The following is a 23,956-nucleotide window of genomic DNA, read 5'->3' as shown; positions in this document are numbered from 1 at the left end:
CTTATTATGGATCTTACTCAGATAGGAACTGTCAAAATTTGACACTCCCTTAGCAGGACAATACTACAGAAGAACATGACAAAAAGGCTCCCAGTCTGATCAAGCATGCACAGATGTGCTGTCTGATGAATGGAGGTTCTATCCTGCAACCCAAAGGACATAAAGACTCCACTGCCAAAGTACTGGTGCAGGCTCAGAACACCACCAGAGGTGCCACGTCCATACCCCAGCAGCTAGCTGTTTTGGCAGCATGAAGAAAAACCTACACACACTTATGTAGGTGGTTTTAACGTTGTGGCTAATCTGCACATCTCAGATCTTGCACCACAAAGCTAACTCCCAGAGCAACAACAAAAGGTCCTGCATAAAAAGCACAACCCCAGAAAGAAAAAACAATAAACTAAATAAAAAGCTGTTGCTAGAAAAACGCTCACCATTTTCATATTTTGAAAAAATCTTGAGGATTACAATTTTATTTATAGCCGCACTCTCAAGGTCGATAAATCAAATTAAAATGATGATTCCAGTGAGCATGAAATGGCAAGATACACAAGATTTAATCAAAGGAATGGGCTTTTGTGGGATATTGTATCGAGGATGATCGAAAAATAATGAAATGGAGAAAAGAGATAGATTTATACTGCCTATAATTTTATTGTAAAGGGGGAAGAGCCTTTAAAATGAGGCAGGTAACATAAAATGAATATCAAGCACTGATTGGAAACAATAAAGAAATAATAAAGAGTGCAAACAGGACCACAAAAGGGCAGATGGAGTCGGGTGGAGTAGGTTAGCAGGAGTTTAGCGGGAATGTGAAGTCTGGTGTCTTGCTGTTCTGAGAGAAAAACGAAGATGATAAGTGAAGTGGACACAGTGTATGTGTGTGTGTGTCTGTGTGTGTGCATTTAGCAGAAGCAGGATGAAGTCAGGTTTCACAGGTTTAAGAGGTGGAAAAAAGAGTGAGTTTAAAATAGGAAAGGTGGAGATTATTTATTGCATTTGCTTGTTAAAGATGTGCAGCTTCAAATAGCTGCATATAAAATCTGAGCTTGGGTGTTTGTTCAGCAGAGGTGTGACATTTTGGTGTGACGGAGCCTCCTGATCAAATAAGATGGGTGTAAACATGAGCCTGCATGCGTGCGTCTGTGTGTGTTTACCAGAAAGATGAAGTCGGGCCTCTTGTTGTTGAGGGAGATGGGCGATCGGCTGAGGGAGGTGGACGTGTCGTCGGAGCTCTGTGAGGACGGATGCCGGAAAGTCTGACCGGTCAGCTTGGTGTCGTACAACTGCTCCTCAAACTCTGAAAACACAGAAGAGCAAAAATAACAAAAAGATATAAATGCATGCATAAACTTGCTTTCTGCTGCATGCATGCATGCATGCAACTAAACTAAATCTTATTTGCATGGTTGAAAGTGGAGATCAGGAACGGCTGCTGCTTTGCATCAACCTGCAATCTCCCTCCTGTGACTCCTGGTTCAACTTGTGCCTTAAATGACTCCTTCAGTTTGTATTTAATCCTCCCAAGGGCTCCATCCCTTCCTCTTCTTTCATTTATTCCTTCTCCAAAACTCTCTTTCTTTGTGTTACACGCACTCTCTCGCAGTCTACCTCCAAATATCAGACTGATTCTCCCTCTCCGGCAGCTCCCTCAGGCCATTGTAAACAGATTCCTAACCCCCACCTCCCCCCTTTTTCTCTTGGTGCACACACACACACACACACACACACACACACACACACACACACACACACACACACACACACACACACACAGACAGACACGCTCCCCCTTTCAGCTATTCCTTTACCCCAAAACACACTCCCCATGTTTCACTCAGCTCTCTAACACACACACAGACACCCCCCCCCCCCCCCACAGACACTGAGCAGCTTTAGAGAAACAGCAGTGTCAGTGAGGTGAAAAAAGCTTGGAGTTGAACTTCCCGGAACAATATGGATTCCTTCCTGGTGATGTATGGTTGCCTAGCAATATAAGGAAGCAGATGACAACAAGCTAGAAAGAATAAATGGTGAAATATTTGTCTCAAGAATGAATGTTGTGTATAAGATAAATAAACTAAGGTTTAAATTGGGAGAAACAAAGTTGTTTTCAGGATTTCAGGCTCTTTATGAAAGATGTTAGCCTCAGTTACGAAGATCAAAAGACCGGTCATTCATCTCTGATCGCGAGGGCAAAGTGTGTATCCCCGGTTGATGACTTCTCCAAAACGTCACCTTTAAAGCAATAGCTGTGCATTACCAGCATATTTCAAAAGTCTGAAGTTTTGCACTGTGGTGAATGATCACTTCTTCCAGTTTACATTGTGCATTTCACAACTATTTTGCAATCTTTTACAGGCAAGTGATCAAAACAATTGCTAGAAGGTTTTGGGTGCAGCACTCTATACCTGTTTGTTCTACCAGTTTCACCTAGCAGTTGCCATCAACCGCAAGCAACCACTTCACAACTGGTCATGGAATACACACTTTTCCCCAGAGGCCTATGGTGGCCAGCTCGCCGACCAGTCTCTACACCTGTGCGACCACATTTAGACATATGGCGAGCTAGCTGGGTGAGCAAGATGAATTGATAGACCGATCCAGATCTGTACGTTATATGGACAAACTCAGATCAGTCATAAGTGGCATTATTGTAAAGTCGACGTGTTTAGAAACCACAGCAACTGCTGGGGCGCATAGTGTGTAAAAGTCACCAACACTCTCCTCACTCTGTAACTGCAGAGCTCCTCTGCCATCTGCACAAAATCTGCACCAGGAGCTTGATGGCATTGATTTCCATGGCCAAGTAGCTCCAGTAGGTGCAACATGTAGGAAGATCAGTCTACTCATTTGTGCTGAGTAATAACAAAAACTAAGCACAAACTTCTTGTATATTTTGTACGATTCAATACAAATTAGTCAGTAAAATGTACAGTTGTAATCAAAGAACAATAAAAGCTATGAAGGCCTGAACTATTGTTTGTTTCAGCCTATAAATGTTAATTTCTACTGTAAAGTTGGACATTTTTTCTTCTAAGAAGCACAAATTATGTCTTGGCTCAACCCCTAAAGTCTAAACTTTCATCCGTCAGCTCAGTGTCTTGAATTTGAAGGCTCACAACTTTTAGTTTCCGTTCCACTCTCATCAGCACTTCCAATTGCAAAAGGCAGCTGTTTCCCAGCACCAAACAGCAGACAAATTAGCATCTAATTAGCAAAGTATTTAACAAGACTAATACCACTGTATAAGAAAATAGAAGGAATTGAGGCTTTTTAAATTATCATTGTTTGTGTGGAATATCCTGAGTGTCCTCAGGCTGCTTATCTACCTCCATCTAAATAGTCTTCCATATGGTAAAGTAGTAGACCTTGCAGGGTGATGGGATCTGTTTTTATGACTTTCTAATGGCTGCTGCACAACTTTCATGCCTGGTAAACTCATTTAAACACGCGAGCGGTTCACCGTAAAGTTTATACAGCAGCACAACCACAAAACACAAGAAAGATAATGATGTGTTTTTGTGCGAGGGTAGGCAGTCCACCCACAGATTTAGTGCAGTTTTTTAATGGCATTTGGGATCATTGATGTTGACATCTTCCTTCTGCTGGAATAAAAAGTGCCAGCAGCAGAAAACTGTGTATGATCTCACTTATTCTAAGTGCAATTATGGCTCTAAACATCAGAGGAAACGGGACACACACACACACACACACACACACACACACACACAGCAAACATTTATAACCTTCAGCGTGGATTAAGATGATGCAGTAATGTATGTCAGCTGTCATTTTAAGCTCAGATAAAGGAGTACTTTGAAAGTTACTCTGATGAGTTTGAAGGGCTTTATAAACTCAAAGATAGTAGATATTATTTCAACTGAAGTGAAACCATCACAATGAAAAACTGCAGAAACAAGGCTTCTACGAGATCAGACTCATGAGTGTGACACTGAACACATTTTCCAACATATGCTGTCAATTATTCTCTTTTATCGTACGCGGGAAATCTTTCAAAAGGGAAGCAATTGGGAAAAATGAGAGACTGGAGAACTAAGAAGAGAGAAAAGAGAACAGGAAAATGCTCAGGAATGATAAAAGCTGCTTAGGTGGCTGAGAAGCTGGAGAGTTTAAGATGTATGAGGTTGCAAATTCTTTTCTGTTTAAGTAAAGTTGAAAAAAACACGGGATCCGATTAAACAACCTGCCGTCTCTCAGCCCGAGGCTAGCATTCCTGCCCAGACTGACCAACTTAATCTGGTTGGTATTAATGCTCCTATGTGGTCTGTCTCATTAATCCCAATAAGCATCATGCGCACACTTGCTAACTAAAAAGCAATTTGAGAAACATTACTACTACATGACTCCTATTAATTTCTGTGCTGCTGTTGCAAAAATGTCCCATTTTTTTTAAACAGGTGCACTTAAATGTCCCTGTCTCTGCTACATACATGTTTTTTTTTTAATCCAGCTCTCTCATTTTTAGCATTATAGCGTCTATTGAGACAATAATAAACATAGGAAACAACAATAAACACAGAAACTGACTATCACTATCAGCACTTGTGATCCCACTGGTGATGTCACTGCACATATCCCAGATTGCCACCATTACATTACTACTGTTATGTATGTAATGTAACGTTGTATTGGTTTTATTACCTGTGGCATCCTGCAGTTAGAGACTAGTTAAAGAGGGACCTCTGAAAAATGTCACACACAGTTTGTTACCTTTGCCAAAGATCTTGTAGCTGCTGTGATGAACCGATAGAGAGGAACAGACAAAACCTGACTTTTGCTCATTGCATCATTCACAGAACCTGCGGCTCATGACGCTGTAATAAAAAAATAATGAGCCAAGTCATTTTCACACAGTTTTTCATTTTTTTATCGACTCCTGGTGATCCTAGAAATAGGACAGGATTCCTCTACAGAGATTTACAGATGTGGGTAAAAGGGGAGACGATGTGCTGCAGATGATGCTCAACAGGAAAGCAGACAAAGTCATCAAAGCAGACCTTTTTCTTAAGAATCTGCTGTAGTGGAATATTTATTCATTCTTTCTCTAAACTGAAAGCATTTTGAAATTATTTGATATTATTATATTGAAATATGAGGGAGACTCCTGCTGGCAGATGCATGCATCCCAGCAATGGTGAAACTCGTCACATAGAGAGGATTTATCAGAACCTCTTGACAGCAAATATAGGGAATTGTAACATTTATAATATACATATCAGAACTTTTTGTTTGACATAAATGCTAATGATGTCTTGATAAATTGGCCTGTTCGCTGGATTTGCTAATTCCAAATATTTATTTATAAGTGACTTATGTATGTATGTATGTATATATATGTATATATTGTACTATTCTTAGTTAGCGTATTGTCTGTCTTGTCTTAATGTTGGTTTATAATGGAGCACTGTAACAAAAAATAATTTCCCCCAGGGATCAATAAAGTATTCTGATTCTGATTCTGATTCTGATTCCTCTGAAAGCTATTAGACGCTTCACTTTGTAAGTGCTTGCTTTTGCAGTTTGTTTTCATATAGAGGCCTATTACAAACCCCGGCGCTCATGATAGAAAACTGTCGATTTTGCAGTGTTAAAAATAATTGATTCAAAATCGCCCGGCTGCTGCATGCAAAAACAGCAGGATCAGCTGGTTAGTAAACAGCGAGCAGAAGCCAAAACTTATCCAGCTGCAGTGGCCCAACGAAGTGAGGTGTCAGCAAGAGTCCGAAGATACAGAGTGATAAAGCAGAGTAAAAGGGAGAGAAGGAAGAGCTGCAGGGAAGGAGAAGCAGATAACAGAGGAAGAAAAGGATACGAGATAAGATAGGCAAGGAAGCAGGGAAGGAAAATGAGGGGAAAAGAAGCAGAGGTAACTTTTTAAGAGATAGAACAAAAAAGGGGGGAAGTGAAGGTGAAAAGAACTGAGAAGAGAAAGTATAGATATGAGAGAATAAAATGAGAAAGCATTGAGAAGGAGGACAATGCAGGAAGCAGTAAATAGTTCAGGAAGAACTATATGTCAAACAACAGAGGAGGAGAAGCAGTGAAAATGCAGAAAAAGATGTAGGGGGTGGCAGAAAAAGAAGGTAAAAGGTGTGTAGTCGAGACAGTGGAAGGAGACGTGATCGAGAAATGGCACAATGCTGAAAATCAGAGACCGAAAAAGACGAAGTAGGTGGAGAAAAAGAACAGAGTGGAAGAAGAGGAGGAAGGGAATTCACACCAATGAGGCCCAATCTGTCAAAACTAACAGCCTTAACAGGGAGGGAGAAAGATGCTGGCAGAGTTGAGCCAGTACCGAAGGGTGGGAGATTGAAAGATAAAAATAGGATCCGGCATCCTTCTGATTTATCTAACATCCAAATCCATTTAGGTTTAACTTGTTCCTGCAGAACAAATAGACGATATGGCTTCCTGACCTTTTAACTTAGTGTAATTTATATACTGACTGGGCACTTTGTTATGTGCATCTGTTCAACTGCTCATTAATGCAAACATAATCAGCCAATCACATGTCAGAAACTTGATGCAGTTGGACATGTAGACAAACTGAGCATCAGAATGGAGAACTGTGGCATGGAGACAGGCAGGTCTGAGTATTTCAAAAACTGATGTTCTACTGGGATTTTTCTCCACAACCATCTCTAGTTTCAGAGAATTTAAAGAGAGTTTAGGGAGAATGGAAATAACAACTCATTACAATCAAGGTATGCAGAAGAGCATCTCTGAATCTGACGCAGACGGGCTACAGCAGCAGAAGACCACACATAGTGCCTTTCTTGTCAGCTAAGAACAGGCGACTGAAGCTACAATTCACACAAGCGCCACAAAAACTGGACAAGAGATGGCCCAGTCTAATGAGTTTCAATTTCTGCTGCAACTTTCAGATGGCAGGGTCAGAATTTGTGACAAGCAACTTGAAAACATGGATCCATCCTGCCTTGTTTCAGGTTTTCAGGATGTTGGTGGTTCAATGGTGTGGAGGATAACTACTCACACTTGGGCCCCTTAGTATCAATAGTGCATTATTTAAAACTCACAGCCTAACTAAGTATTGCTGCTGACCATGCCTTTCGTTTATGACTACAGCGTACCCATCTTCCAATTGTAGATGTATGTTTTAGTTTTACTTTGGTCTTTGCTTTATTTTCCAAACTTAGAGGTGTGTTTCCAACCAATCTGCCCAACTGGCACCAGTTTCTGGCCATTGTGGAGAGCTTATGACAATATCCTCAAAATCTCTGCAAGCTAACTTGGTAAATCACAGATTAAATAAGTGAAATCCTAGTATTTTATCTCAGTGTTATTTATTAGCACTAATTAGCAGGTATCAATCGGTAGGATGCATTTATATATTTCGTAGCTTCCTAACTAAGCTCGCTGACATTAACATTACCATTTAACAGTTTACTCCTCTTCACCAAACCGTCTGGTTCCAAAAAATCCAAGATACATCAAAGAAATATGATCACAAAGATAAAATAAAAATAAACTAAACTACATTTCTTTGACTATCACCAAGAGTTTACATGCAGAATAAGATTGATTACCTTGCAAACTTCCTTAAACCTACACCATCACTTTCATTTGTGTAACGCTTGAATGGAAAACCTTTGCTTCTAACAATATTCTCCCAAGCAGCATTGCAACTTTTACTCACTTTAAGGCTGACACTTTCTCCAGCACTTTCCACTGTACATTTTAAATGACCTCACTAGTAGCAACATAGAAATCAAGTAAACATTAAGAGTTTGAAAACTGACCGAGAGAGGTCAAATCCAAAAGGCAGAAGCACTAAAACAGGAGAGGAGGGAAATTAAACAGCTGCTGTATATCCATGCTTCAGATAGCAGCCGGGCTCCGCTGCAACGACTGCAGCTCGGATACATGACTGCAGGGAACTGTGGTGGGAAAACGAGGGAGGGGGAGGAGGGATGCTATTGGCGTTTGGGGTGCAAAGGTATGCCGGTCACTCCCACTCTTGCATACACACACAGAGAGTGGTTAAGAGCATCTTACCCCACCCCCTTCCTCTGTCCAGACAAGCAGGCCATGCACTCATGCATCACTAACTTGTACATTGTGTGTGTTTGCATGTGTGTGTGTGTGTGTGTGAGAGAGAAAGAGTATCTTTCAGGCAGGTGCCTATAAGTATCTTCTACGAGCGTACAAATGAATCCTCCTCTTGTATGTGTTAACCTGGGGATTATTCGCACAAATCACCATTTAAGCTTTATTGATCATATTAAAACGCCTACATGCACAAATCTGCATCTTTGTGTGTTTGCGTACAGTGCACCCATTCACAGATAAACCCAACCATCCTCGACAATATGCACCCTGGTCGTGTCAAATTTGGGTCACCCTTTCTTCTCCCCTCTAGGAAGATGAAGGGGTGGTGGGGCGGGGGACAGAAATTAACAATACGCCTCTTTGAGCATAGCCCGAGTACATGTTTGTCTGTGTACGCAGACAAATATGTATACGTGTGTGTGTGTGTGTGTGTGTGTGTGTGCGTGTGTGGTTGCATGTACACATATTCATGTCATGTCTCTGTCCTTGTGATTTAGCATGGAGAATTGATCAGTCCATTACAGAGAAAGGTCTGCTGCCCCGACAATGAAAGAGGACGGTGGTGACCTAGAAGGACACACTTGGCGGTTAGCGGCCTGGTTTACTTTGATCACGAGAAACCGCAACTAGGGTCCTGATCCAATTATCAGGCCCCTCTTTATCCAGGGAAACATTTTGGCTTCATTTCCTGTCATGTATGTTTATATAAGTGAAATAAATGGACGACTAGCTGATGCTTTTTTTTTTAAATAGGAAAAGAGTGCCCACCAGGAAGGCAAGTCCTAACTGGTAAAACGCTCCCATCTTGAAATTGTTGGTTAGGTCGGTCTTTTCATTACCTTCAGTTTAAGACAACATTACAAGGGTATTAAACAAACCATCTACCCGGTCTGAGAAGTTTAATAGGTGGCTGAGGCTGTGCAATCCACTCTCGGATCTACTCTTTTCCACTGAGCTCTCCAAGCTCGGGCAACTGCAGATATCTCTCAGGAACCACTAAACACTATGTCTTGATGTTGCCTCCTAATTATGTTAGATAAGAGGGTGACACAAAGCTATTTTATCCATCCTTTTATCCACTCTTGATTTATTTTTCCATTCTTATCTGTTATAAACGTGCCAATGAGAAAACCTGCATGTTACCATGTAGTGCAACAAGGCCGATTCACATTGCTGTTATCTTTCAATGTGTTTGGCTTTTTTAGGCCTCCTCTTTCTGCGTTCCCTCGTCTCTATCTGTCCAAGTTAATTTTCTAAATTAATTTTCAGAACACTGCGGATTTCTGTTGTAATTTTTAAAAAGACATTTTTATAACAGATGACTGAGCTGTTAAGGCTCCTCTTTCTTCTTCTCGTTTTTTGTAACTGAAATTCAGGAAAGAGAAAAGACTTCAGAACTGATTGAGTCTATATATAAACTGACAGTGCTGTTAAAAACTATGTTAGAAGAATACTACTGCAATAGCACGGTGGACAGTTATAGCCTTTATATGCATTATTCTTGTGCTAATAATATTCTGAGCTTACAGTGAATGTTACTACCGAGCAGACCAATCACAGTTGTGTTGGTCTGGATTGCTGTAACATGTAGTTATTTTTTAAATCAAGCTTTACAGAAAGGCCTTAACTGTTTTGAGTTGCACAACTGTTAATTTAGTCCCAGTCTTTTCTTCCTCTGAAGCAGTGATTTAAAATTTTAAGTTCATTAACATAAGTGTAATTGGCAACAGTTATTAGTGATGTAGACTCTGAAGACACCACTTGCACTGATTAGATGATGTTCTGGAGTTGTCTGGAATAAATTCTCCTCATTATTAGCCTCTATGGAAATTAGGTTTGCCCACTCTGGGTTGGGAGGAGTTGTTGCCCCAAGTGGAGGGGTATCTATGTCATGAGTAAGGGAAGGAAAGAGCAAGAGTAGGTTGGTTGTGACAGAAAGAATGAGACTGTGAATGTAAGGTTCCTGGAAAGGGGCTCAGAGTAGAGCTGAGGCTCTTGAGGCGTTTTGAGCGAGACAAACAGGTAAAACTACAGGGATGCATTGATGTCCCACCAGAACAGTGAAAGGGGGTGATTGGCTAGATAAAAGTGTGGGTGCCTCTGTTTAGACTGCTGTGCACATCAGTATCACAAAATGTATGGATGGAAAGTAAAACAACTTTTTGTTGAATGGTACTTTGAAACAAACACCCTGTTACCCTGCTGCCTTACCAGAATAGTAAATCCTACACTACAATCTGATATAAGCTGCTTGTTTAGAATTGATCTCTGGTCTAAAGGGGTCCTAAATCCAATGAGTCTGTCTGCAAACTTCATGCCAGAAGCTTGAATCAGCAAAGCCCAAGGATAGTGTGTCTGTTTAATGCAACTTGGAGAGAAGCCCTGAAGAATGGCAGGCCAGACTGCATAGAGTACACCTGAGCTTAAACTGTTCAGCAGCTGTCAAGTCTAGCCAAACTGACAACCTTGAGATTCAGCCGAGTTTTCAGTATAATATAGATTAAAATCAACTTCTCCAAGCGTGCTGAGAATAAGCATCCATATTTACAGCACTCTGGGAAATTAGCTGTTCCATGCCATATTATATTCTTCTCTGGCCAAAGGGCAGCTGTGTGCTAAGTGCTTTCTTCAAGGACACTCTGACCCTCTCACAGCAATTATCAGGATTCGGAGGCCTCTAGAAATGTAAAACTTTTCAGTCACAAGTCTGTTCCTCTTACTTCCTACCTGCTGCCACATAGGCCCGGTGCTTGATCCCAAACAGGTTTATTTACGGTTTGGGCAGGTTGGCTTAAATATAAATGCCACCAAATCGCAGCATTTAAGCGCGTCACGCTTCAGCCTGTATTTGGAAAAATTCTCTGAGAAGCCCTGAGGAAAGAAACAAGACGGGTGAGTTTGTCTTGCCTGATTCACAGCGATGTCACTCTAAAGAAACGCTTTATGGAAAGAGGATTGAAAAAGACAAAAAAAAAATGGACCAAAATGACTCTTTTACTGAAGAGGAAGGCAATACTTTGTGGTTCAGAAGCAAACAGAGCACCCGATTATAAAGGTCATTCAGTAATAAAAGTTCAAACAATCTATAAATCCCCTAAAAACTATTCTTTTCACTGTCAAAGGTACAGCTGCAGGCTGGATTTCACAAGAACTCGTTTGAGCTCTCCATTCAAGAGCCAATTCTGGCCTAAATGCTAAATGCCCGCTTTAATCTCATGGTACATTAACAAAGCATTTGCATAATAGCACAAAAGGCATTTACGTTGACAAGTACAGTATGTAAAATTAACTGGGACTCAGAGTCTCTGTCAATTTGAACAAAATAAAGCCTAGCAAGTTGGTTTAGTTCATAATCTTCCCTAGGCTATAACAAGTAGCTCAAACTTTATTGGACTTGGTGTCACTTTTTAAAAATAGTCACATCTGAAAATAAGAAAAGCTGGAGTGTTTCTCCTCCATCAGGACTTGATCGATGCTGCACCTGTCCAGTAATGTGTATTGACTGGAGTGAAACCTTATCAGCTCGTGTAGATCACAGCTAGCATTGACCAGGGCCTTCTCTGACACAGTTAAAGGGCATCTGCGACATTTTACAGTCAGGTTAGCATGGACAAAAAAACTTTATCTACTTTTTTGAATCCCAGCCTGCATTCACACTGACAGAAAGAGGCTACGATGACATTTTGAAGTTCAGTTTTGTTGTTTCACGTCACTTAGTATTGTCCCTATTGTTGGGATCTGGAGGCCTCTACAGAGTTCAAGCTTTTCAGGGAAAGGTTGTAACAATGGCACTTTAAGCACAAAGCTGAAGAGATATGGTAAGAAAGAAATGTGTGTTTGCCGATTTGGAGATAAACGTAAAAAAAGGCACTAAAAAATAAAATTAATAAGTGAACAATAAGGATAGTCTTTTTACGGCCTTGAGTTTTAAATAATAGTAGCAAAAAAAGAGCAGAAAGTTATGTTGTAATGCTACCATCACCACAGCTGCTTTTAAAAACCTGAATGGAAGCATATTTTGGGAGAACTTAAACTTATTCTTCTTAGAAAGTCTGCTTCTAGTGTTTGTGTCCACAGTTTGTGGACGGATTTATCCTGTCTTAACAAGACAGAGGTTTATAATGAGAAGGCTTTAGTGTGGAAGAAATTGCTGGGCGAAGGCATGATCATAGCCATCTAGCACTTTTGGGATGAGCTGAAATGCTGATGAACCCAACAACCAGTGAGGCTACATTCACTGAAAACCTTGGTGGTCAATTCAGATTTACTGTTTAGGGGCCAGTTGCACCAACAGGACACACAACTCACACACAACACACACAACTGTTACCAGTTGTGTCAATCAATGAAGCCATGCCCTTAATTTTCTAAACATGATAATCTGTGGCTACTGACTCCCTTCTGGAGCTAGCCCTCACGTGGCCACTAGAACAACTGCAGTTGCCACTTTCACACTAGCAATATTTTTTAAGCTGCCCCTTTGCCCGACCACACAATCCATCAGTTGGTCAACACTGTTATCTTTATGTCAACCAGCAGGAGAAGCAGCATGGCACAACCCTGTATAGTGATTTTTATTTATGTACTTTGTGGGTAAAAGGATACTGCCAGAATTTTAAAGAAATGTATTTATTTATTTTTGGCACAGGAAACATTTTCTTTGTCTCACTCAGGTCCTCAACCTTTTTTTTTAAACATAGATTTCTGATTTAAGGATGCCCAAGTGAGAACCAATATATATCTTTGTTTTAGCTGGCTGCTTGTTCTCCTCTTTTTCTTTTATCAAGTTAGACTGCCGAGCAGTCGGAGTTTGTGTGCCGACAGCGAACCAATCTAGTAACACTGTGCCCACCAGTGATAAGATATTCAAGCTATCAGTGTTTCCACAATCATGCAATAGTGTGAAAAATAGAAGTCTTGAATGATTACTGATTTATGAGTCACTGTTAAGTTCAAAACATAACTCTGGTGGCTAAAGTGTTAATTTTCTATTCATTTTCTAATTTCAGGGTTTGGCATATTGCCTGTGCTGCTTAGTCACAACACGGGCAGTTTATCAAGTTTACATCCACTCATCATGAATGTCATGGTAATTTTGGGGCTTTTAATGCTTCCGGACTGAAAATGAATTTTACGCAAGAGTTGTCTAGAGTTGTTATCTACACAGGATCAAAAGTATACATATAGACTCAAATACATAGACCCCCACTAATATTTGGTTAACTATCCCTTTAGAAAGTTGCATGTCAACAAGATGCTTTTGGTAGCCATCAGCAAGCCTCTGGGATATATCTTGCTGGATATCTTCTCACTCTGCTTGACAGAGTTGCCAGACTTCATTTAAATTAGTTGTTTACCTGGTACACACCTAGCTTTTAAGCAGGGGCGGAGCGGGGGGGTGGCTTACGGGGCTTAAGCCCGGGTTGTTTTGTCAGAAGCCCGGGGTATTTTGGAGTGTAATTTTTTCATAGTTAGATGCCTGGCTGACAACTGTATAAAACAAAAAGTACACACAATATTCGAAGCACATAGTGCACACTGTGGGAATTTACGACTGTGCGTGAATCCCCCCCTGATATTGGTATGATCCGAGCTCAGGCACTAAGCGACTGAGCGAGGGGGCGGGGCAGCTGCTGCCCGTGAGTGCGCTGTTGGAGAGACGGAGCCAGCCATACTAAGGAGAGCTTAAGTTTGACAAGGTACCAAAGCAAATCATTCATACCGTACAAATAATGTAAATATGACGGTGCATCACGAAAGATTGATATGAAACTGATCACTTGACCAATATTATTTTACTTGCTCTTCAAGTGAATCAACAAATGGCGAAATGAAAATCCGAACAAATGCTATTTTTTTTAGAGAGTCTTAGCTTACGTGTGTTTATTTCATATTTTCAGTTCTTACCCTCCCCGACTAAATCGGTTTCAGTTATGTACTGAAACATAAGAATGGACATTAGAGGCTTCTTTCAAAGAAAAAACTCAGGTAAATGTTATTTTATATATTATGCTTTGTATGTTGTTCAGTATATTTCTATGCAAAACAAGAGGGATTTCAGTACACAGCAGGATATTCACATTTGTAACCAGATATTTACATACACTTTAGGGGGAAAACATAAAACATTTTTACTGTACAACATCAATTTAGATTAAACTTTTGTTTTAGATAAATATTGAAATATATTTTGAATTAGTTAAATGTCAGAATAAAGAGAGACAGAGCTGTCTATTTTTTATCACTTTCATCAAATTTAGGAGTACATGTACACTAAGTTTATTGTTAATTAATAAGAAAACTGCAGACGATTCCATTCTGAGCTGAAGAAGCTTCTGATAGGTTAGTAGAGTCCATGTGAGTAAACTGGTGGCACAGCTGTGGATGCATATAAGGCAAAACACAGAGCCTGTTTCTTTGACATGGGAAAATCAAGAGATGTCAACCAAAACACCAGGAAAAGAACTGTGGAGCTCCATAAATGTGGCTCAAGTTTGAATACAATTTGGTGCCATTTGCAATTAAGAAATACAGATAGTTTCTCTCTTTACTCTCAAAGTTAACAAATATGTTTTTTATATTTATCAATCTAAAAAAATAAACATTTAGTCTGATTTGATCTTACAATTAAAAAAGTGTTTGTGTTTTGATCTGAAGAGTACATAAATATGTGGTTTCAACTGTATATTTGATGATTGTCAGCACAAAGAGGGAGAGAGAGGAACAGAGAGGGAGAGAGAGGAACAAAGAGGGAGAGAGAGGAACAGAGAGGGAGGGAGAGAGAGGGAGATGGAGAATGAGGACAGAACAGAGATGAACAAGAGCAGGTGAGACACACATGTTAGTCAAATGGTTGTTTACCAAAAGTATAACTGTATCATAGGTACTCATGTATCTAGTACCTAGTGTTTCTTTTTAGGTTTGCTATTTTTCAAATTCTATATTTATTATGTTTTGCAGGCTTGTTTGCACAACAAGGCTAAATAATTATATAAACTTTTCTCAATCTAAATATTGTACTTTGGTAGAATTAAAAAAATAAGTGTAGTGCAGGTCTATGATAATTTTTAGTGCTACTATCATCTAGTTCTGATTCTGGTTCTGTCTTAGTTACTGTTGTAGTCCTGTTTTAATTCCGGATCAGTTCTGGGTCTGGTTGAATTGGGGTTTAGTCCTCGTGTCTTGATACAGCCCTGATTTTGTTCTGCCTCGCTGCTTAATTAAAAAACTAGTTTAAGGTGTCCTGCACATGTGATAAATATTTTTCCCTATATGAAGTCATTCTTTTTTGAACAAAAGTCAAAACAGAGCCTATTAATCTTTCAGTCATTTCTACCCCCCCCCCCACCAAAAGAAAAAAAAAAATCCCACATGCATACTACCCTTTAGGGCTAAGCCCCGGGTGTTTCAAATGTCTGGCTCCGCCTCTGCTTTTAAGCATAGTCCACAATTTTTAAATTAAGGTCAGGGCTTTAGGAAGCTTAATGTTTGCCTGCTTTATCCTTTCCAAATACATTTTTAATGCGTTTGGGACCATTGTGCTGTTTAGGCAACCAGCTTTATCCAAAAGAGCGTCCACTGAAGGACACAGGAAATCACTCCTGCCCGTGGCCATCTCCCTGTACACCTCCTCCATCTAACACACTGTAAACACTGCAATAGTTACACCCTTTTTGCACATGTAACACTTCTGGAGTCGTTACAGTATACTAGGACCAGTTAGGTTCGACTACTAGAGCAGTAATGAGCGTAGCATGTAATAAAGACCACAGACCAGTAAATACGTTTAAATTGCCGGCTTATTATTTTGTGAAGACAGAGAATAGACAGTTATAGACACATTACATAAAACATTCAACATCACACATTTAAGGAAAACAAGATGTTTTCTTTCCCCTTCTTAGTTCAGTATGTTCTGTTAGTTCATCCTATTTATCTCAAAACCTTTTATTTGGCTTTAGAAGGATGTTATTCTCAACCTAGGTTATTGTTTTATTTATTTCAAGTTCTAAGTTCAAGTTTATCCTTTGATCTATTTGCATTAACACTGTGTTATTTTAAATCAAGTTCAGTTCTTTAGGCCCAAGATTTAATTTAATCTTGGTCTAGGTTCACCTTTAAATTCTCAACCAGTTCTTATTTTGTTTTAACCCAACAAAATTATTTACATTTCCATTAACACCATTACAGCATTAAAATGTAAGGTTGACCAAAATAAATTACAAAAATAAATAAATAAATGTAAAACTGAAAACAATTCAGCAAAAGGCTGAATAAATCCCTTAAACAAACAAAAGAAAGTTTTCTTTGTGTCCTTTAACTATTAATCCTGGAATTGCTCCGAATGATTATCCAGTGCTTTGAAAAGTCCGCTGTTCTTTTGCAGAGGTGTATGGATTAATCCTACCAGTTTTATCAGCGAAAGAGCTCAACGTCCAGCAGGGGGCGTTTTCCTTTTTCCTGCTCGGTACAGTTCAATGGGTCCGTGGGTGGCTCGCCATCTTGTTTCTCGCTCAGCGGATCAAACTCCGATTCTAGCTCAGCATTTCCCGATCCAAACCTTAATGGCCAAGTCCCGTTCGGTTATGTTCACAACGTCACCAAGGCAAGGACAGGTCGGAAAAACAAAAATACATTCTCCAGAGTACAAAAATGGCTTTAAGTAGATTTTTGGCTTATTTTTACTATTTTTTCACTCATTTAAGCAGCAGCTCTGCAAGGACTGTCTGCATTTCTCCCTCTCAAGCATCAAAAAGAAGGAACAACCCGATTGGGTGTGGCTAATCACAGGAGTCACGCTGCAGCGTGCCCTTTCACAATAAGAGTCTCAACACATATTTTAGCCATTTTACCTGAATTAACATAAAACACCATGAATTAGCAAGTTCTGTACCCTTTTAACATGTTTTTAAACACAAATGAAATCCTATACCATGAATTATATCATTGCTGATGTTTTTAATGAATTTTCTAACCATTATGATCTATTTATTGACTATTTATCACCTGTAATATATTTCTTATGACTGTTTTTACTAACAGGCTTTTATTTGTTGTTAGCTATGTTAACCAGGGTTACACCCTCCCCTCTTAAATGTATGCAAGTCCCTTTGCATAATGCATACTCAGACTACCTGGATATCATGGATTTCAATAGAGCCTGTGACAGCTTCACTTAAGCTTTGGAACAAAGACTGAACTATGCCAACAAGAGGGTTGCCTAATTGAGGGTATGTTAAGTGCTTGGGCTTTGTTCTCTCTCGGGATGATCTTCTGACTGATTGCTCTGCTTCGGGGTCATTTCTTTCAGTTTCATTGTTTACAGGTTCAGTTTCATTCACGTGAGTTTGAGTTGCTTCCTCATCATTAGTTTTCGTTGAATCCGATGCATTGTCCTTTTCATTTGGTGGAGTTATTTGAGCTCCTTCCTTTGCAAGTTCAGGCAAGTTTTCCATTTCAGGTGGTTTCTCCATTTCAGGTATTTTGTCATTTTCAGGTAAGTTTTCCATATCCGGTAGGTTTCCACAATCAGGTAAATTTACAGTTTCCGTCATGTCCATGTGCTCTTGAGCAATATCAGGCACTGTCACGTTTTCTGAGATTTGAGAATTGTCTGATTTGGGTTGCTCATTAGCATGATTTGACTTAGCCTTGGGAGGAAAAACTACCTCGTATTCCTCAATCGACTTTGAGATCTCTTTGGGAGGAAGTGGAGGGTAATACAGAGGGTAGTTATCCTCCTCAGAGTTGTATTCAAGTTCAGGTTCATCAGGATCAGTTGTTGGGTGTTGACGTGTGCTTGTCCGATGAGGCTTTACTTGGACTGCTGGAGGATTTTCAGGGGCAGTTGGCAAAAACCCACAAGGTAACAAAAGGTCTCTGTGGAGAGTTCTAGTGGAACCTTGGTGATGCTCGGGTTTGACTGTGTATACTGGGAGGTTGTCTTTTTGGCTTACAACCACGTGGACGACGGACTCCCACTTATCAGCCAATTTGTTTTTTCCCCTAATCCGAACATTCCTTACAAGCACGCGATCTCCGACACCTAAGACAGATTCGGTTACATGTTTGTCATATCTAGTTTTGTTACGTTCAGCAACTTTGCTTACATTTTTGGTAGCCAGTTGGTAGCTCTCCTGAAGGTGAGATTTGAGGGCTTTAACATACTGTGAGTGAGATTGCTGCTGGCGATGGTTCAGGGGGACATTGAAGGCAAGATCAATGGGTAACCTAGGCTGTCTGCCAAACATTAACTCGTACGGCGTAAACCCTGTACTTTCATGTTTGGTGCAGTTATACGCGTGAACGAGTGGCTTAACAAAGTCACGCCAATGTTTCTTGTCTTCGTCTTTGAGTGTACCCAACATGTTTAGCAGGGTTCTATTAAACCTCTCCACAGGGTTTCCCCTGGGATGGTAGGGTGAAGTTCTGACCTTCTGAATCCCAGCTAGGTCGCATAACTCTTTGATAGTTTTTGACTCAAAGTCTGCTCCCTGATCGCTATGCAACTTCTCGGGAAAACCGTAGTGGATTATAAAGTTTTCCCACAGGGCCTTGGCTACAGTTTTAGCCTTTTGGTTGGGAGTTGTCATTGCTACAGCATACTTCGTAAAGAAATCTGTAATAACTAAGACATCTTTAGTGTTGCTGCGATCTGGTTCAATTGTCAAGAAATCAATACACACCAACTCTAGAGGTCTGGTGACTTGAATGTTTACTAGGGGCGCCGCCCTCTCTGGCAGGGTCTTTCTGCAAACACACCTGCTACAGCTTTTGATCTTTTGCTCTATGTCTGAGGCCATTTTTGGCCAGAAAAATCTGGTTCTGGTTAAATCAAGGGTCCGGTCAAGACCAAAATGACCCATGTCATCGTGAAGGCTTTTGAAAACCATAGATCTTAGACTTTCAGGAAGAACCAGCTGGTACTGTGTCTCTTCACCTACTTGTCTTTTTCTGTACAAAATCCCGTTCTGCAACTCAAGTTTGTTTAACTCACGCAGAAGGATGCTAAGTTGTGGGATCTCGTTGCGTACAGTAGGAGGAGATGTTTCACCTGTTTCAAGCTGGTATATGATTTCACTGATAGCAGGATCGTTTGTTTGACTTTGTCTTATCTCTTCTTCTGACAAGCTTGGAATGACAGGAAAAGCATCACACTGGTCGAAACTGTCGGGAACAGCATCAACGGACGTAGACAGTGAAGTTACGAGTGGGCAGGCGAGAGCATGGTCTGTGTCAAGAGACTGGACTAGATGTTTCTCACATATTGCACTGACAGCTTGAGTGGGAACGTGAGTGAAAGGATCGGTGCCAGGCAAGTGGTGTTGCACAAACTGACGGATCCGCTCCTGTTCCTTCAGGGAGACAAGGTCATTTAATGGCTCGAGATGCGGACGACGAGATAGGCCATCTGCGTCCATGTTTTGTTTGCCTGCTCTGTACCTAAGCTGGAACTCGAAAGAGGACAGGGCGGACAACCAGCGATAGCTCGTCGCGTCTAACTTAGCGGTGGTCAAAATGTAAGTTAGGGGGTTGCTGTCAGTTATTACTGTGAAAGGACTGCCATACAAGTAATCACAAAACTTTTCCGTTACAGCCCATTTGAGGGCAAGAAACTCAAGCTTATGAGCAGGATAACGGCTTTCGCTTTTTGATAGTCCTCTGCTTGCGTATGCAATTACTCGCAACTCTCCCTCCTGCTCTTGATAAAGAGCTGCCCCTAACCCGATTGTGCTTGCATCTGTATGTAATACATAAGGCAACTTGGGATCGGCAAAGCCTAGAATTGGGGCAGAAGTCAGTTTGTCTATAATAGTCTCAAACGCTTTCTGACAACTCTCTGTCCATCTCTCCCCGAAAGGAGCTTTTGGCTGAAAGTATTGGACGTAGTTGGACTTAGAGCTATTGTTTTTTCGCAGTGGGGGGTATCCAGCAGTTAGGTTGGTAAGGGGTTTTACGATCTTAGAAAAGTCCTTAATAAACCGCCTATAATACCCTGCAAACCCTAAGAAGGAGCGGAGTTCTTTCAAGTTCTTGGGACTTGGCCATGTTTTTAACGCTGCTACTTTCTCGGGGTCTGTTTCTACACCGTTTTGGGAGACAATGTGCCCCAAGTACCGAACTGACGTCTGAAAAAACATACATTTTTCAGGCGATAGCTTCAGACCGTATTCTTTGAGACGATTAAGCACATGGAGAAGGCGGGTCTCGTGTTGTTCGAGGGTTTCGGAGTAAACTATAAGGTCGTCTAGATAGACCAGGACTTCCTTAAGGTGGATGTCGCCCATACATTTCTCCATCAGCCTTTGAAATGTGCTGGGAGCGTTTGTTATGCCTTGAGGCATCCGGTTGAACTCAAAGAACCCCATCGGACATACGAAGGCTGTTTTGTGCTTATCTGCCTCATCGACCTCAATCTGGTAGTACCCACTTTTGAGGTCAAGGACCGAGAACCACTTCGATCCTGTCAAGGCGGAGAACGCTTCTTCCAAGTTAGGAAGCGCGTAGGCGTCTTTGATGGTGTTCAGATTCAACTTACGGTAATCTACACAGAGTCTTACGTCTCCATTCTTCTTCCTTACCACCACTATCGGTGAGGAAAATGGCGACTCGGATTCGCGAATGACACCTGCATCGCTTAGCTCCTGCAAATGCCTCCGTACGGCGTCAAGATCTTGTGGTCGTACGGGACGGGGTCTGTGCTTAAAAGGGGTTTCATCGCTCAGTTTGATTTGGTGTTTTACTTTGTTAGTGCAACCAAAGTCTGTATCGTGTAGTGCAAAAACCTCCGACATAGCACTTAACTTTTGTGTGATTCGTTCTTTCCATTCAGCAGGGACTGGAGAATCAGCAAAGTTAAGATTAAGCTCAGCAGGGTTTGAGCTGGGAGTCTGTTTGGACTGCTCTGTGATCTGACTGTTTGGTATGATCTCTTGAATAGCATGCATTTCAGCAATGACACTTTTCGCAGGGATAACTATGTCATGCTTACTTTCATTTCGCAGGACCACTGGAAGCTTTTGTGAGGGTTTCTCAGCAAGGGTAAGTAGACAGTTGGTGACCAAGACTCCACCTGGCAAGGAGGATGTAGAGGGGGTCTCGACTACTACCCACCCGCCTGAGTGTTCAGTTTTTGCGTGGACTAAACCCTCTAAGACTCGACTTTGGCCTGCAGGAATGACTTCAGGCTCTTTCCCTGACAAAGTGACAAGACCAAGGCTGTCGTCCTCTTTTTGCTTGTGTCTTTGTTGTAACACGCTCAGCACTACTCTATAACCATAAGGCAGGATACTGAGGTCTGTATTAGCCAAGGAGAGGCTTTCAAAGACAAGGTCAAGAGTGTTAGTGCCAATTAAGAGAGAAGACTGAACACTAGAGCGTGTGTCTGGAACAATTAATGCAAGAGAAGACACAGTAAGTTCAGTACCAAAACAGTTCTTTGGAAAGGTAATGTCGACACAAATATAGCCTGAATATGGAACATTCTGACCATTTGCAGCTTCGACTTCTAGCATGTCCTGTATTGGATGGATTTCAAGGTCTGCAAGATTGTTTTCATAGAACGATCGGGACACTGTGGTCACTTGCGATCCGGTATCAAGAAGGCAGTTGCAAGCTTGATCATTGATTTTCACTTGAGCAGTGTACTTAGCTCCAATTAGACCCTTGGGTAGTTTCACAGTGGCTGATTTATTGTTTGAGAATCGTTTTTTGGGTTTATGTGAAGGTTCGGTGGGACTAGTTTTGTCCGTAGCACCCATTTGTCCCGCAATGAGGGCTCCCTTTAGTTTAAAGGCTGTGTTTGCTTGTTTTGTCTATCCCACAGCAACTGTTTTTCTTTCAACTGTTTCCTTTTGTCAGTGACTAAAGACGGGTTTGGGTCATTTGGGCACACAGAGGCAATATGGCTGTCTTCGCCGCACTGGAAGCAGTAACCAGGCCTGGGCCTACTCTTCGCAGCTTGGGATGTCAAAAGGGTTCGTTCGGGTACTTGAGAGTTGGTCTTAGCAGTAGCTTTTGGAGGGTTAGACTTTTTCCTAGGAGGGTTCGGGGTTAATGTTGCGAGATGGCTTTGAAGCTGACTGATTTGTGCCTTTAATTCTGTGACCAGATCCTTTTGAGCATCTACTGGTGGGTCTACTTTCTGGGGTTTCAATCTCGTCAGTTCACTCTGAAGCGCAGTTATTTGTGTTCGCATTTCAGTGAGATCGTCTTGCATGGTGAGCGCAGGAAAGTCAGCATTTGCAGCAATAGAGTGAGAGGCTACTTTTGGTCTGGTGGCAGCAAAATGTTTTTTCATTCGGCTTTCTTTTGCAGTATGCTTGTCCTCTTCCACTCTCAACTGTAGCAGCAGCTCGGTGAATGAGGGGGGTTTATCTTTTTTCTTTTCGAGCTGAAGATCTGTTAACAAGGCATTATCCCAACACCCCCGACAGAATTGACGCAGAAGGTGTCGGTCTGCTTCACTAGCTACGACACCGCCTCTTTTCAGAGCTTTTGAGAGAGCTGTTTGCAAGCGATGGAGGTAGTGTGAAGGCTTTTCACCTGCATCTTGTAATGTGTTGAGGAATTTGGCGAAAAGCTCGTCGCCATCCTCCACAGTGCCAAAAGCTGAATGGAGTAGTTCAAGATAAGCTGAGGGCAAGGCTTCAGGGCCCAGAGGTTTCACCACGTTGGCAGCAGGCGGTACAAGACTGTCTACGATTTTCCGCGAGCGGTGCAAGTCAGACAGATTGGGATCTTGAAGTATGAGCTCTACACTGTGGTGCCATGTATCAAAGTCCACCTCATGACTAGGACAGGGCAGTTTGCCTGAAAAATTTCTGAGGCGGAAGGAGGCGCTCACTGGTGAGACAAGAGCTTCACTTTGCACTATGTGCTCTACTACAACCTTTTGCACATCAGGGTGTGTTATAAAGCTCTGTGGAATGGTAGTTTGTAGATCTGGCTGTGTCTGGTTGTCTGACTCAGAATCGCTGATGCATATGTTAGCTTTGATCAGTTCTGCAGTTTCACTTTGGATAGGTTGGTCATTTGCTTGTACTTGGGTTGTTAGTTCACTATGTGCATCTGGGGTAGGAGCTTCTGTGCTGTGTGTGACTGACTGAGCACATTGGGAAAGGTGTTCATGCAGAACAGCTTCAAAAGATTTGCCACTAAGTCTAGCAATGTTTTGCAGTTCATTGAAAAAACTGTTGGTGGCGACGTTGGTAACAGCTGCGATGTACTCAGGTGACAGGGCTCGTATCTGATAAGTGACTTCATTCGGACATTCAAGTGTGTAGGGTAGTAAGGGTTCAAGTGTCGACAGAGCAGATCCACTCTCATACTCTACAATAGCATTTTTGTGGTAAGAAGACTTAGGGTCATCTATCTTAAGGGTTCTTGCTGTTCGACCATATCTGCTTAAAAAGTCTTTTAAAGCTTCATCAGCGTCTGTGCCTGTAATCCCACTAACAATAACTGAGTTTGGGATTTTAACATTTTCTCTGTCAACTATTTCCATTTTGCCGGACTTGGCCTATTTTTGAGGTCTGGGTCAGAAAAAAAACTTGAGGGATCAATTACTACTCCTGGCTGGCTCGCCACTTCTGTAACACTTCTGGAGTGTTACAGAAGTGGCTAGGACCAGTTAGGTTCGACTACTAGAGCAGTAATGAGCGTAGCATGTAATAAAGACCACAGACCAGTAAATACGTTTAAATTGCCGGCTTATTATTTTGTGAAGACAGAGAATAGACAGTTATAGACACATTACATAAAACATTCAACATCACACATTTAAGGAAAACAAGATGTTTTCTTTCCCCTTCTTAGTTCAGTATGTTCTGTTAGTTCATCCTATTTATCTCAAAACCTTTTA

At 41.3% G+C, this 23,956-nt stretch overlaps 1 protein-coding gene across 1 annotated transcript in view; it reads right to left on the bottom strand.

Moving 5' to 3' along the window:
- nhsl2 (NHS-like 2) overlaps positions 1-23,956 on the bottom strand; it is a 215,552-nt gene that overhangs the window by 33,349 nt on the left and 158,247 nt on the right. The window contains exon 3 of the mRNA XM_085349362.1: positions 1,158-1,300. Coding sequence (XP_085205488.1) covers positions 1,158-1,300 — 143 coding nt within the window. The remainder of the gene's footprint in view (positions 1-1,157; positions 1,301-23,956) is intronic.

The sequence above is a fragment of the Diplotaxodon limnothrissa genome, linkage group LG3, assembly GCF_057381915.1.
Source record: "Diplotaxodon limnothrissa isolate DT_005_m linkage group LG3, D_limnothrissa_male_GT1.1, whole genome shotgun sequence".
Classification (NCBI taxonomy): domain Eukaryota; kingdom Metazoa; phylum Chordata; class Actinopteri; order Cichliformes; family Cichlidae; genus Diplotaxodon; species Diplotaxodon limnothrissa.
Note: the sequence above shows the minus strand (reverse complement) of the source record. Positions and strands in the feature narration are given on the sequence as shown.